Source organism: Chelonoidis abingdonii, chromosome 4 (assembly GCF_003597395.2).
Source record: "Chelonoidis abingdonii isolate Lonesome George chromosome 4, CheloAbing_2.0, whole genome shotgun sequence".
Classification (NCBI taxonomy): domain Eukaryota; kingdom Metazoa; phylum Chordata; order Testudines; family Testudinidae; genus Chelonoidis; species Chelonoidis abingdonii.
Window position 1 is genome coordinate 58,041,176 of NC_133772.1, and position 14,453 is coordinate 58,055,628.

General features: G+C 40.1%; 1 protein-coding gene across 12 annotated transcripts in view; it reads right to left on the bottom strand.

The window, feature by feature from the left end:
* Nucleotides 1-14,453, bottom strand: part of HIPK3 (homeodomain interacting protein kinase 3) — a 148,405-nt gene that overhangs the window by 10,884 nt on the left and 123,068 nt on the right. For all 12 annotated transcript variants that reach the window (XM_075065206.1, XM_032769831.2, XM_032769838.2 and 9 more), the window contains 7 exons: nucleotides 10,790-10,911; nucleotides 10,451-10,575; nucleotides 10,197-10,355; nucleotides 8,819-9,115; nucleotides 6,071-6,211; nucleotides 1,892-2,127; nucleotides 1,494-1,621 (listed from right to left, as the gene is read on the bottom strand). In XM_075065206.1, coding sequence (XP_074921307.1) covers nucleotides 1,494-1,621; nucleotides 1,892-2,127; nucleotides 6,071-6,211; nucleotides 8,819-9,115; nucleotides 10,197-10,355; nucleotides 10,451-10,575; nucleotides 10,790-10,911 — 1,208 coding nt within the window. The remainder of the gene's footprint in view (nucleotides 1-1,493; nucleotides 1,622-1,891; nucleotides 2,128-6,070; nucleotides 6,212-8,818; nucleotides 9,116-10,196; nucleotides 10,356-10,450; nucleotides 10,576-10,789; nucleotides 10,912-14,453) is intronic.

Consider the following 14,453-nt stretch of genomic DNA (forward strand, 5'->3'; position numbering starts at 1 on the left):
TGCCAGAGTTTTACTTGGGTCTATAGCCTTAGTATCCATGTGTGAGGGCTCTCCTATCTTTGAAGGGTTCAGAGAAAGATCTTCGCTCTCGAGAGCAGGCTTGGATAAAGGTGGCGTGTCTTAATACTTACGAGAGTGCTCCTTACTCTCATGAGAAGCCTTCTCCTTAACCTTGGAAGTCTTAGCTTCAATTCTGGACCTCATGCTCAGAGGGGTGCTCCCTGCTGGAGGCGGCCAACATACCGGGTGATCTCCCCAGTCCACATCTGATTGGGGTCTCATGGCCTGCTCCATCCAATTTTTAAATCTTAGCTCCCAACCCTCATGAGTTCTGAGAGGGAAGGAGTGGCAAATGCTGCATTTGGCTGAGATGTGAACCTTGCCTAGCCAGTAGAGGCAGTGCTGGTGTTCGTCACTCACAGAAAACGAGCAGGGGCAGGAAAAACAATTCTTTAATCCTAGGACTATGGGCGTAATCCTAGCCTTCTGGGAGAATTTCCCCAGAATGAGATAAAAAACAACTCACTAAAGGTTATACTAAGTCTAAAAGATTAAAATACCAAAAACGATTTATAATATATTTACAGAATGACGCAGTTGAGGAAGAAGCTAGAGACACAGAAGATTCTTACTCAGGCCATGCTGCAGTAAGAAGGAACTGAAGAAACAGCACTCTTTACCCTCGGTTCAGAGCACGAGGAGATCAAACTGCACATGTGCAGACCAATGGAGACTGCTTACTAAAAATCTCTGAACTCATGTGCATGGTGCCACATGAATACCATGTGTAGAATACAGATAAGGACCTCACATCTTTAAGAACCATGTACCACGTGTGGAATACACACAGGGACCATCATTTGAAGAACATGTCTCTTGTTTTCCTCAGCCATGCTCACTACACGCAAGAGAGATAGTGAATTACAATTAGGTGCATCAGCTCTACTATATTCTAGGATTCCCCTCAACTAACAGAATTCTCAGCTGGACAGATATGCTGGGTTTCCAGTTGTTTGTGCCACAGGTGAGGCACAAAGCAGGTGGAACAAGGCTGAAAATATGGCCCCACACTTAACTCCATGGTACAAATATTTTACCATTTGGAAGGAGGAAAAGTAGTCAAGTATACATGATCATGTCTCAGGCTTTCTACTAAATTTAATGTAGGTTGTAACAATTTTCCCAGTGCTGTTTTTCCATCATCTTTACAAACTCATCTGTTCAACCACTACCATGGCTGCTAATTTAGGGACAAAGTGGAAGATATTTCTGACTTGCACAATAGGCTAGAGAAGCCCATTTTTCAGGACTGCAGCAGCTTGACTACACACGTTGGGCATATTTTTTACTGTCTTGAGACCTGATTTTTCAAACATGTGGAGGAACCATAGCTCCCATTTAGTTCAGTGTTGCAGGTGTCCAGCATTTTTTAAAATCAGGCCCTCAACCTTAAGACAGTGAAACAGTTCTGAGCAGTGAATGAATACACATACCTGACTGAAATTTATAGGTTGCTGATGGAATGCTGATGTCAATTTTTGCTGACGGTTACTCACAGCAGGAGGCTGGTTTATTCTTCCAGAGATAGATCGGCCTTTTATCAGCGGCTGGCATGTGTTATCTGGCAAATAAAAATCAAATACCAAGACAAACCTTCAATTCTTTCAACTATTCAAATAGACAATAGTTGTAAAGTAATAAACCAAGAAACTTAGAAAACATTTTAAAAATTAATTTATGATTAAGATCTAATAATTTAGGTAAAATACATGATTAAATAAGAGGGGAGTAGCTTAAATCTTACGTTTGGTGGATATATCTATTGAATAGACTGCTCAAATTTCTGACTTACCCATTATTATAAAAGAGAACAACTACTAAATTAGTTTACCTGTATTCACCATCTGCTCATCCAAATTTAATCTGTTTTCTATTCTTATTGGTGGCACCACAACAGTGCAGACAGGGGGTTTGGTTTCTGGGTTAACTGAGTTTCTAGTTTCTGTATTTTGATTGGTGTTGTCTACAAAACTCCTTTCTACAAAGGGACTGTCATGTCCTGAAGAGTCTGAGGTCGGGGAACCATCCACAGTATCACAGCCACTCTCTTGTTCGTCATCTGACATACTATTCAAAAAATAAATATTGTATTATAAGCAGAGTGTTCTTCCATTAGCATTCTTGTAATGTGTGACAAGATATTTACACAAAATATTTAAAATAAAACAAACTGCAGAAAGAAAATTTACATTTTAGTTATGGTAAGTGTCTCAAGTTAAAACCACACAAGCTGGGAATTCAGATGGAAGCTAAAACTCATCTTCCAACCTTAAATGACAAGTTGTAAGCAGGGGTGGAAAGGATAAGGCCGCAGTTACTTTGTTAAAAGAAATTAGCAAGGGTTATGGTGAGTTGCACATTAACCTTGCTCTAATAAATCCACCTAATCTATATTAAATTTTAAATTGTATTCCTACCACACACATGCACACTAATTACCTCATTTTCTTTCTAATTCAAAGAATAAAAGCCTCCCCATGGTTATCATGCCATAAGCAGAGGAGGAAATACTTTATGAAGAAAAAATAATGCTTCTAAAAACAAGCCACAGGCCTAAGGAGATTGTGCAAGTGTCTATCTAGCCCAAAGAGATGCAGTTACATGTGAGGAATCAGAAGAACACTCCTGGCATAGTAGCTAGTTGTTGGATCAGCCACTAGAGAGGAAGAACACTCATTTTACATATAGTATTGCCAAGCACATAGGTTTGACAGATATTTTTGACAATATTTAGGTTAAGAGGAAAAGCAGAGCCCCATTCTCAAACTATAGTCTATAGAACAGAGGTTCTCAAACTGTGGCCTGTTGACTACCAGTGGTCTGCGAGCTCCATTCAGGTGGTCCGCAGATAGTTGCCCCTAAGGTTCACGCGTGGGTGGCCGCACACAAGAGAATGAAGGGCTACTCACCTAATTAATGGAGATGCGCAGGCATGGCTCCACTAATTAGGTGCCTGGACTCCGGAGAAGACACACATGTAAGGTGAGGTGGTGGCCTTGGGGAGAATAGAGGGTAGTTGGAAGGGGGCAGTTGGATGAGAAGAGGAGGTGGGGGAAATTTGGGATGTGCAGGACTGTGGCAGCCAGAGAGAGGTGACTTTCCCCAGCTCCAGGGTTGTGGTTGCTGGGGAGAGATGGCCCTCCTTCCCAGCCCCAGCTCTGTGGCTGCTGTGGAGGGGGAGAGACCCCCACTCCTTCCCAGCTCAGGGGCTGCTGCGATGGGGGAGAGCCTCCGCTCCTTTCCAGCCCCAACTCGGAGGCTGCCGCAGTGGGGGAGACAGGGCACTTCATCGCATTAGGAAGGTAAGACTACTGATATGAAAATGAGTTGTGTGCTTTTATTTGTAGAACAAAAAAATGTTTATTCATTTTTTTATATAGCGCTTTTATCCAAAGCACTTTACAATAGTTAGCTAATGGTATAAACAACATTTGGAAAGATCATGAAGTGGTCTGCTGAGACCCTCAGTAATTTTCAAGTGGCTCATGAAAATAAAAGTTTGAAAGCCACTGCTATAAAACATTTGCAGGTGGGCAATGGAGTATATGCTGATCAACTGATGCATACCCCTCTTCTTTAAAAAATGTTCCTCTTGAAACAGCTAGTAAGAAGAGGAGGTGCAAAAGGCCAACCTCTATAATGACATCTACTGTTTACTGAAACCAAAATGCATGTGTGAGGGTGAAAAGAGATTAGAGATGCCAATTAGAGAAGAAGTGTCAGGAGGAAAATTGATCCAGGAACAGCTAAGCAACATCACAACCAAACAGTGGAATCAAAGCCAGGTATTTCATGGAGAGACGGGGAGATCAAGCAGTGAGACACTGGGGAAAGAAAACTAATTTTGTTTTAAATGTTAACTGTAAAAGTAAAAATATACACAAATATTTATACTACAGTGGTGCCCTGAGTCCCCAAATGCATTTGGGGCCCCACTGTGCAAGGCGTTGTGCCAATACATGGTAGGAGACATTCCCCGCCTCAAAGAGCTGTACAATCTAAATAAGTAGTAAGGGATTATGAGTAAATTAATCTAGGTGCTCATATAGCACCCACAGTAGCTGGTATATTGCATGGTATGCATGGTAGCTGGATGTGTTCATCACTGAGAGGAGATGTGCACAAGATCATTTCTTTTTAAAAAGTCGTCTAGGAAAACATGAGAACACCGATTTACAGAGTAAGGCACTGATCTGGCAAAGAACTTAAATACATGCTTAACTTTAAATACCTGAGCAATTCCTAACCTTAATTCTGTTCCCTTTTGTGTGTGCGCATCATGATTTTTTTTTTAATTACATGATCACTCTGCCCCCTGCTTTTCCCCCCCGCCCCCGAACACCCAACTCATTCAGCATACAGAATGGAGCACACTCCAGGAGTGCATCAGAGTTGCACAGAGAATGAGGCTGTTGACTGCAGGCCCCCTGTATCGTTGTGGAAGTCAGAAGGTGTATATAAGTGGAATGAGGTGTGGAATGAAGCAGGGGATTGCAGGCAAAGAAAGAATGGTCTCATGGTTAAGACTGCTGAATGCTGCCCTGAAAAATGATTCTATCCCTGCCCCTACTATATAGTTCCTTCACAAGGATAGGCAAGTCACTTAAACCAAACTTTTCACAGGTGGTCACTAATTGCATGTTTCTTGTTTTCTGGGTACCTGACTGGAGACTCTTGGGTCTGATTTTCAGAACTTCTGAGCACCACTCAAAGCTGCATCTAAATTAATGAGAACTGTGCTTTGAACACATAAAGTGCTCTACAATGCTAAGTACTTCGAAGAAGTCAGGACCTAGGTATCAATCCAGGCACCCAAAAATCAGTGAAAACTTTTGACCTTGTATACCATCTCCTTACCTCATAGGGGTGTTATGAAGATAACTAATATTTGTGAAACATTCAGATACCATAGCGATGAGTGTCATAGAAGGGAACATGAAAAAATTACTAATTTTGTCTTCAGTGCAGGATTTAAATAGTGAGGTAAGGAAGGCATGGGGCCAAACACTGAACGAGAAAACAAAATATTCAATAGCTCCTCACTAATTGAGCACCATCCATTCTGTGCACTGCATGAGTCAGGTACTATGGAAAAAACAGTATGTGAGCACATAATTAAAGACTGTATTATAATGGATGTGCACAAAGAGCTGAATTAAGGTTGCTTAATTCTGGCATTTCCCAACTTTTGAGTGCTTGACTTTGCAATCAATGTTCTTCTAATGGAGTTTTTTGTGTGCATTTTTTTTTTAAACACTGTATGAATTATTGCCATTCAGTTCAACACTATGAAGCCATTCAATGAGATGAACACAATTTATCAGGAACAGTTAACAAACTAGCTATGGTATATAAATAATATATATCATTAACATACATATACATCTCTTAGAATGATATAATTTTTTCAAAACATAAGTTAGTCTGTGAAAGAGAGAGAAATCTGACGATGTAAAATACAATGAACTAAAAATGTCAGGTATCAGAGGGGTAGCCATGTTAGTCTGGATCTGTAAAAGCAGCAGAGAATCTGTGGCACCTTATAGACTAACAGACGTTTTGGAGCATGAGCTTTCGTGGGTGAATACCCACTTCGTCAGATGCATGTAGTGGAAATTTCCAGGGGCAGGTATATATATGCTAGCAAGCAAGCTAGAGATAACGAGGTTAGTTCAATCAGGGAGGATGAGGCCCTGTTCTAGCAGAGAGAGGAGAAACTGCTTATTTGTAGTGTGCAGCCAATTCACGTTGCCAACTACAGAAACGAGTTTTCCTCTCTTGGTTGAACTAACCTCGTTATCTCTAGCTTGCTTGCTAGCATATATATACCTGCCCCTGGAAATTTCCACTACATGCATCTGACGAAGTGGGTATTCACCCACAAAAGCTCATGCTCCAAAACGTCTGTTAGTCTATAAGGTGCCACAGATTCTCTGCTGCTTTTAAAAATGTCAGGAGTTTCACTAAAAGCAGACTTCCACTGTATACTGGAAATAACATGTTTTTTTACCTGTTGGGTCTCTTGCAAGGGGATGGGCTAGACTGGTTAGAGGAGCTGGTGCTCAAAGTGCTGTCAGGGCTGCTTAACGAACATACACGGTCAATATTCATAGTGCTCTGGCAGGCTTCACAATCTAGGCTACCTTTACATCTGAAACAAAGAAAAAAAATTAAGTCAAAAATAAATACTACCTGTCATTTGGCATGTTATTCATTCCTTTTACACACAGCTAACCTTAAAGTAAGAGACACAGATCTTTAATACGTTATTTAGTATTACACTGGAAAGGGAATGGGGCCAATCACCCGAAAGATAAAAAGCAATGATTCTTATTCCTGCTTATTGTTCCACTCATACACAATCTAAAGTTTTTTGAGTCCCTCTGGAAAGTTTGACCTAAATTTTTAAACTTTGAAGCCTGAAGTAAGGCTCCTGAATGCATATTTAGGCACTTAAGTTCAAAATATTTAAAGGTCAGAATTTATAAATACCCATTCAGGTATTCCAGCAGGTACACAACACCTTTGAAAAATTAGGTCATTTTTATTTTGGTGCCTAAATATGAATTAGGATCCTTAGGCAGTCAAAGTAAAAAAAAAATTGGTCATAGTCCATACCAAATCTTGCAGTCTTTACTCAAGTAAGTCTTCTGCTGGCTTCACTGGTTTGTTTTACGAAGAACTGTAGGCTATGGCCCTAGGTAATTTGTAAAAAACGAAACAAAAAACCTCTGTACCATCTCTGCCATAGAAGTAGCTGATTCTTTTCACAATCCCCACAACATGCAATGAAAATGAAATGTGGCATAAGTGGGGAAAGTGTGGACGAAAATATGAAAAAGATTTTTAAAGCAGTCCAGGGTATTTAGTCACACATCTTCTATTAGAATTAATCTGAGCTATGTGGCACCTTGGACTGCCTTGAAAAACATCAACCAAATGTGTGTGTATATGAACACACACACACACACACACACACAAGTGCCTACATGTTCAATTTGTTGTACACTATCTCTAGGCTTGGCAGGATTTGATTAAATAGACAGATGTTAGTAAACATCGATTTCAGCTGACACTGAAATCAACAAAAAAAAATATCCATTGGTAAGGATTGGGTGTCACTGGCCCTGCGGCAGCGCACAGAGCCATCTGCACCCCTGCTGTCCCAGGAGTGAGTGAGTGGGCCCCTGACAGCACAATTGAAGAGGGCTTTTTGGACAGTCATGGGTTTGGCAACATCAGATCCTGGCAGGCAGAACGTGTAAGGAAGGCTGTGGACCTGATGGATCAGATCAAAGACTCTCTCCTCCAGCCAGGGCTGCGAGCAGGAGGACAAGCCCCCAGCCATGGGGGAGGCCACCCTGCTGCTGCATATCTCTGTCCCTGGATAGGAGCCATTCAGTAAAGGGGTGGCCTTCCCCACAGCCATGGCCTTGTCCTCCTCTTCGCAGCCCTTGCTGGAGGTCTCTGCTTTGACCCACCAGGGCCACAGACTTCCACTGACCTTGTGCCTGCATGAATCTGGTCTTGCCAGCTCTGTGATTGTGCAGGGAATCCTCTGCAGCTCCACTGTCACAGCCCCACTTGCTCACCAGCCAGGAGTGCAGGGGCCATCCCTGGGCAGGAATGGTCAGTAACAGGGTGGCCTCCCCCAAAGCCAGAGCTCATTGTCCAACTTGCAGCAGTCTCTACTCTGCCAGGCCAAGACTGCAGCCTCCATGCACCTTGCACCTGGGTGTCTTTGGCCCCTTGGCCATGCAGAGAGCTCCTTACAGTCCCACTGTCAGCGCTGCACTAACCCCAACCCTACTCCTCCTTAACTCCCCACAACCGTAAAAATAAAAATAGTTAAAAACTGGGGGGGCGATAAAAATCTATATTGTCAAAACTTGCAAAAAAAAAAACCCCAAACCCCAAATACTGCCAAGCCTAACTACCGCTCTTGAACATAAATGCTGGTATACATACAAACCTTATTTGTACTCAATTTACACATGGAAGTGAGTATTTTATATGTTGAATCTATGATTTGTGTGCACAAGCAATGTGCAAAAATTATATGAACAATTAATTTTACATAAAAAACTGTACACATACTACAATCATATTTTGAAGATATGGCCCTAAATTTTGATCTTCTACTTGTTTGTTTACCAGTTTCAGAATCACAGCCTGAATAATCAGATAACATTAGGCTTCCTCAAACTTACGTTTAGGAAAAGCCCCTAATTCACAGCCATAAGGAATGCATTCAAACAAAAATGACATCTTTTCTTTGATTCACAGTAATTTAATATGGAATAATTTATTTCACAACTTATTAGAGAAAATTCATTTTAGGATGGAATTTCTATTGCCTATACTCAACATCCAATTTCATACACAGATACATGTAATGCTACAGAGATGGGTACGCATGAACAGTGCAAGCCAATATTAAGAAATAAAATCAACAAACATGCTATACCTAAGAGTACTCAATTCTCAAACTTTAACAACTCATCAACTGTTATAAAAAGAATTCTAAACAGTCAGTCTCTGTTATGAATGCACTGCTTGTAGCCTTCAGTTCCCAAATAAGATACTGCCATGGTGTTGCCTTTTCTACCAAAAAGGAGGAACATATTGACTGCGATTGTGTCTAAAATCAAATACTGACTACACACAGTAGCTGAACTAGAGAATATTGCTGTAATCGCTGCACACATTTTTAGTATAGGTAACAGTTTAACAAAACTTGACTTATTTATAAGCTTACTCTCTTAGTGAATGTCTTTGTCCTGTATCGTCTTCATCTGTGTCACTACTGATGGTGATCACACTGACTGCTGGACTTGGAGAATCTGCAATGATGATAGCCTGGCGCTGTTTGTTTGAAACAGATGAATCAGGGTCCTGCCTGACAGATGTTTTGCAACAGTTCCTCTCCTGTCCTTCTGAGTTATGATTGTCCTGTGCTTCTATACAACTTACTCTCTTGACAGCCTTCACATTAATTATCTTTGGAGATATAAATGCTGAATTTTGGATATTGGTATTTTGTAATACGTTACTCCTGTGAAGAAGACACCTCATTAGACAGTAGAAACTTTGTAACATACTTGAAAACTTAATTCTATTCTTCTCCCCACAACTTAAAAAAGCCAAGTAGACTAAAACATCATCGTTATACATCCATGAATAAAAATAAACAGTAAAACGTAAAGCAGTGAAGATACAGAGGTATATATTGGTAAATATATTGCATATGTGGAATTCCATAACGATGGCAAATTTTCCAGGTAAGTATTGCAAATTGCCTACAGGATTGTTCTGGATGCTGCAATGTAAGGTCCAAGGCTGGGTTTACCAGTGAAATGTAATACAATATGCTGAAAGCACCGTTCTCTTATAAAGGAAAAAAGGAACGAAGAAATGCTAGCTTGGGCACTATAGATATTTCAGTACTGATTCATTGGAAAGATTCTCACTGACATCAATGGGCTCTGGATGACACCTTGTCTTAGCAAACACTAGAAAAGGAGTCCAGTAGTACAACCACTACCACAATTGTTCTTGGTTTCTCCACTCCTAAAACATCCCATACCTTTGCAAACCACTTCTGTAGTGATGGGGCACATTTTCTCCAGTAAGTAGCTAAACAGTTTCTCGCTGCCAGCAAAAGAAAGACTATTCTTAATACTAGTCTAGCCATATTATGACCACTATTATAGAACTTCTATTATTTTTAATTCTTTGAACCTGATGAGTCCTCATGCACACAAATTTAGGAGCATCTAATTAGGATTATCTCAATATATTTTTAAACCCTTGCCAAAGGCTATTTAAGCACATATGTAGACAAAGCTGCTAGTATCCCAGGCAGAAAGTAGATCAAAGGTAAAAAAAAAAAAAAAAAAAAAAAAAAAGTTTATTTCCATTTCATGTCTCTCATCCTATCTACCAAAATATTTCAGAGAAACTGACACAGCAGCTAGCTAGGTGTTTATTTTCAAAAGGGGTAACAGGATGGTTTGAGTACAGTCAATGACCTTAGTGAGCATGCATTATTCATATCCCTCTTATCCCCTGTACAAAGGTTGTGAAGCTGTGATATCAAAATCTACACCAAATAAAAATAATACCATTTTACCAACCTGTTCTGGCACAGTTTATTTCTCTTGGTAGCTGTAGGCTGTGGCCAGACAACATGTGCAATGCCCACACTAATTGGCTGCGTGGCAGACAAAGTTATTTGATTTAAGAGAGGCTGTGGCATCACTGAATTGTAATGGCTGCCATGAGGAATCACTTTCCTAAGAAGAGAAGAGAGGAGTTATTAGCTGTAAACTCTAACTCAAACCCATATTCTTTGTTATACAAAAGTCGTAAGAAAAGTCCTAAGACCTACCCCCAGTCTCCAAATCTTTGTGGACCAGCCACTGGATCAGAGACTAGAGTTGTAGTAGAAGGAGCCACAGGTGTTATTTGTTGCCAAGCAGGAATCAATATTTGTTGAGTTCTATTAGACCATGGCTGTTGTGAAGTAAAGCAGATTTCATTAAGTGGCAAATGACTAGTATTTATATTAGCTTCTTAAAACTCTGTATAAATACAAAAGAGTGATTAAATGGGACACTTTTAAGGACACATCAAATGTAATCTTTACAAATACAAGTTTTCTTAAGTGCCTAGTAATATAAAATTTGTAATAGCCATTTTTAAAATACACAGTTCCAAATGAACCAACCTGAGACAGGACTCCTGCTTGTATCTGTAGTGGCTGTAAGGTAGGGGCCTGTGTCACCAATGGAACTGTATTATCTACCCTTAGTGTGTAACCAGTAGGCTTACTGTGGTTTGTAGGAATTCCTAATGGGAAAAGGAAAAACAAATGAATTATACAAGCTTTAAACAAAATATTATGATGATATAACTTGAGCAAAATGAAAAAAATGATGAGGAGATTTTCAATCAGACTACTCATTTTTCTTGCTATGCTTATAATTTTGTTATACCACTGATTTAGACTTTTCAAACTGGATTAATCAATGTGATTTATCTTAGAGGAGATTTTGTTTCAGTACCTATCTGTTCAAGTGTGTGTTACTGTAATTTGTGTAATCACTATGAGAACACATACTATAGAAAGAACCAATTATATTTTATCCTCACCAGAATGACTCATGCGAAGAGCTTTCTACAAATGCTGAGAGTTTTCCTATTACAAATTTTCTCGGTTGCAGGGCAGCAAAGCAAACACAGAGGGAGGGGGGCGGGGGAAGAGATCAATGGCTAACTTCCCTGTATCTACAGAGTCCCAGGGAACTCAATCACTTCCTACTCGCTGACATCTTTTCTTTCCACAATGTGTCCTTATCAGTTCCTCTAGTTATGCCTCTAAGGAAACCACATACATGTGACCCCTTCTGTCCACAGATGGCATATGTATTTCGTTTGAGAAAGCTACTCCAGGATTGCTGGAAGCACTCTAGAAGTGGGGGGCCACCAGCATGCAGACTGTGGCCCCGCCTCCTGCTCTACCCCTCCACCTTGAGGCCCCACTCCACTTCTTCCCCCAAGGCCCTACCCTCACGCTGCCTCTTCCCCCGAGAGCCTGCCCACCACTCACTCCAATTCCCACCCCCCTCATCGCTTGCCCTTAAGGCAGGAAAAAAAGTGGAGGTGACCCACATCCAGTATTTGCGCCCTGCATGGCCAACCTTTTTTTTTATTTTAGGGAGGGTTAGCCTCCTCAAGCCTCTTATACAAGCTGCCCATGCTTCTGTCTCGTTTCAGGATCTTCTGTGGGGAATATCTGATTCTCCCTACAGTCCATAAAATCTTTCCAGGGGAGCCCATGACAGTCAACCCACAACCTGCTTTTCTTGTGTGTGTCCTGGCACTGTGAGCTGATGCACACCTGAAATATTATAGCAAGAAAAGTCCAGGAAAGACACCCTCTCTAATGTTCTATGAGTGCCTTAATGGCTTGTCATACCCACTGGGCTTTACCTGACTCAGATAGTCACAGATAAAAAATACTGCAATGTTTACGCCAGTCAATAATTTTCAGATGGCCTAACAATATAAATAGGGAGGGGGGCAGTAGTTTTTTATTTTTTCAACAGCATTTTCTAATAGAACAGTTTTCTTTCACTGAAGGTTCTACTGTGAATGAGAATATGCTGATTTTGACTTCTAGTCTTGCCTTTACATGACTCACACTACAGTCAATTACTAAGTCATACACATACGGATGACAGGAAACTACTGCCTAAGATTATAAATTCATTTATTCATTAAGAGGTTTTTTAATCTTTTATTTCAATCCACTGAACACCTCTGAGCATGCCACGTTGCTATACTAAGTTCTAACAGTTTGATGAAAGGCTTGGAATTTAAAAAACTTTGTTGAATAATTTCTTCCACCCAGCTAAATGGAGTAAAAAGCACCTTAAATGCCAAGAGCAGCAAAACTCAGCACTTAGGGAATGATGAACAGCACCAAATATTGTTAACATTTCTCTTCCATCACCTCCCCACCAGAAACTCAGCTTGTCACGTAGGTGCTGAAACCAATATGTTTGTTCCTCCCAATTCAAGCTATGCCTAAATCAGGACTCTAATTCAGCAGTTCAGCACAGAACTGAGAGCAGGCAATGGAATCCAATGACAACTATTTTTCCTGTACTATCTCCTTTTCAATATCCAATGTATTAGGTATTACTAAAATAGTAACATGGATCTTTAAAAAAAAAAAAAAGTACTATTAGCAGATAATAAATTACTTACCTATAATGAGTATACTCAGAAGGAAATAATCTGTGCATAAAGTTATATGTTTGGCTCAAATAGTTTAACATTTTGGACGGGTGTACTCAAAGCTTTCAGAAATTTCTGCAACCCAGGATAGAGGCAACAACCATGAATAACATTGTTGGTAACACCTGCTGGCTCTATCTTTATCTTAAAAAAGGGCAAGTTTTCTTGGGCTCTGAATTTAAGTAGAAAGGCTTTTCCTTAGCCTATGTCTATCAGGGTCTCAATGTCTTCCAGTTGGTGAGAAAGCATTAAGCAGGACTTAGGATAATTTACAAAGAACTCTTTACACCTGCAGCTCTCATAATGATTTTATTTTCCCTTTCAAAGTCTGGCCATTTTCCAACAAGAACACATGCCCTATCAATATAGATGCATTACAGCAATTGGTAACCTCTTCAGAGAAAAGACAAAGATGAAAGAATACAACCAAACTGAAATCCAACACCCAAGTGTCACCTAAACCACCTTCTCTTCTCCATAGTTGGTAGTGACTTGAGATAAAAGAAAGAGTTCTTGTCAAAACAGTTGATATCTGATGGGTTGATTTTAAAAAATACAAAACAGCAAAAACTAGAGTCTTTTCTCATAAATATCTACTGTCAGATTCCAGATACTGTCTAATACTAGTCCTTCAAACAATAAAACCTCTGTTTACATGATGTGTATATGCTTGTTTAGGGAATAAAGCCTAATCTTTTTTCTTATATACATGTACGAAGGTACACATCCCTGTGGTATTCCAGTTATTTTCTAGTCTGCTTCAGAGGAAGTACTTGTATGCTAACACTGCCACTTCATAGGCTACCAAACATTTCCAATAATGAGGTATTAGGCATTATCTGACGATTTATTTTCAGGAATTCCAAAAAATCCATCTCAAATGGATATTACAGAATTATTATAAGGAAAGGTTCTGTCAACTTGTTATCTCCTTCCTGAAGAACAATGCAATTTAACCAATATCTCCAAAGGTAAGGTGGAATAAATGTTATTGATGGTGCTGCCTCTAGGTGCATATTAAATGCTTAATTTTAGTGTTCATGTGATAACTGTAAATGGTGTTTTAGCTAAAGATAAGAATAAATTACTCAACTTGAAACTGTCTCTCTTCATCTCCCACTTCTATTTTTTTCTCTATAAAAATCCATTTTCCTTTTTATGTCCTGTTTGATTTCCTCTCCCCCTTTCTTTTTGTTATTTTTGTCCTCTTCTTCTGTATCTCTCTTGCCCTTCCCCTCCAGCACTCCTCCTATCAGAGGGCCCATCCTACCACACTTTTCTAAAACCCCTATCCATTGCTCACACTTACAGAGGTAAGCCTCTGAGAGCATGAATTTTCCTCAAGGTCCAATACCCCAATTCCATTGCTACACTATGCTCCCAAAGATAGATTCCTGGAGAGCATAAGGAATCTTCTAGGATAGCCAGTCTCCTTCGCCAGCCGTTGCATGGGCTGCAGGATTTTCTGGCCTGAAAGACCTGCTTTTTCCATCAGCCCATAAGACACTGGGATTGCACAAGCCAAAATATTATGCAGATACATGAATCGTTTGGGACTTGGACTCTCAGACTCCTCTGGGCTACAGTCA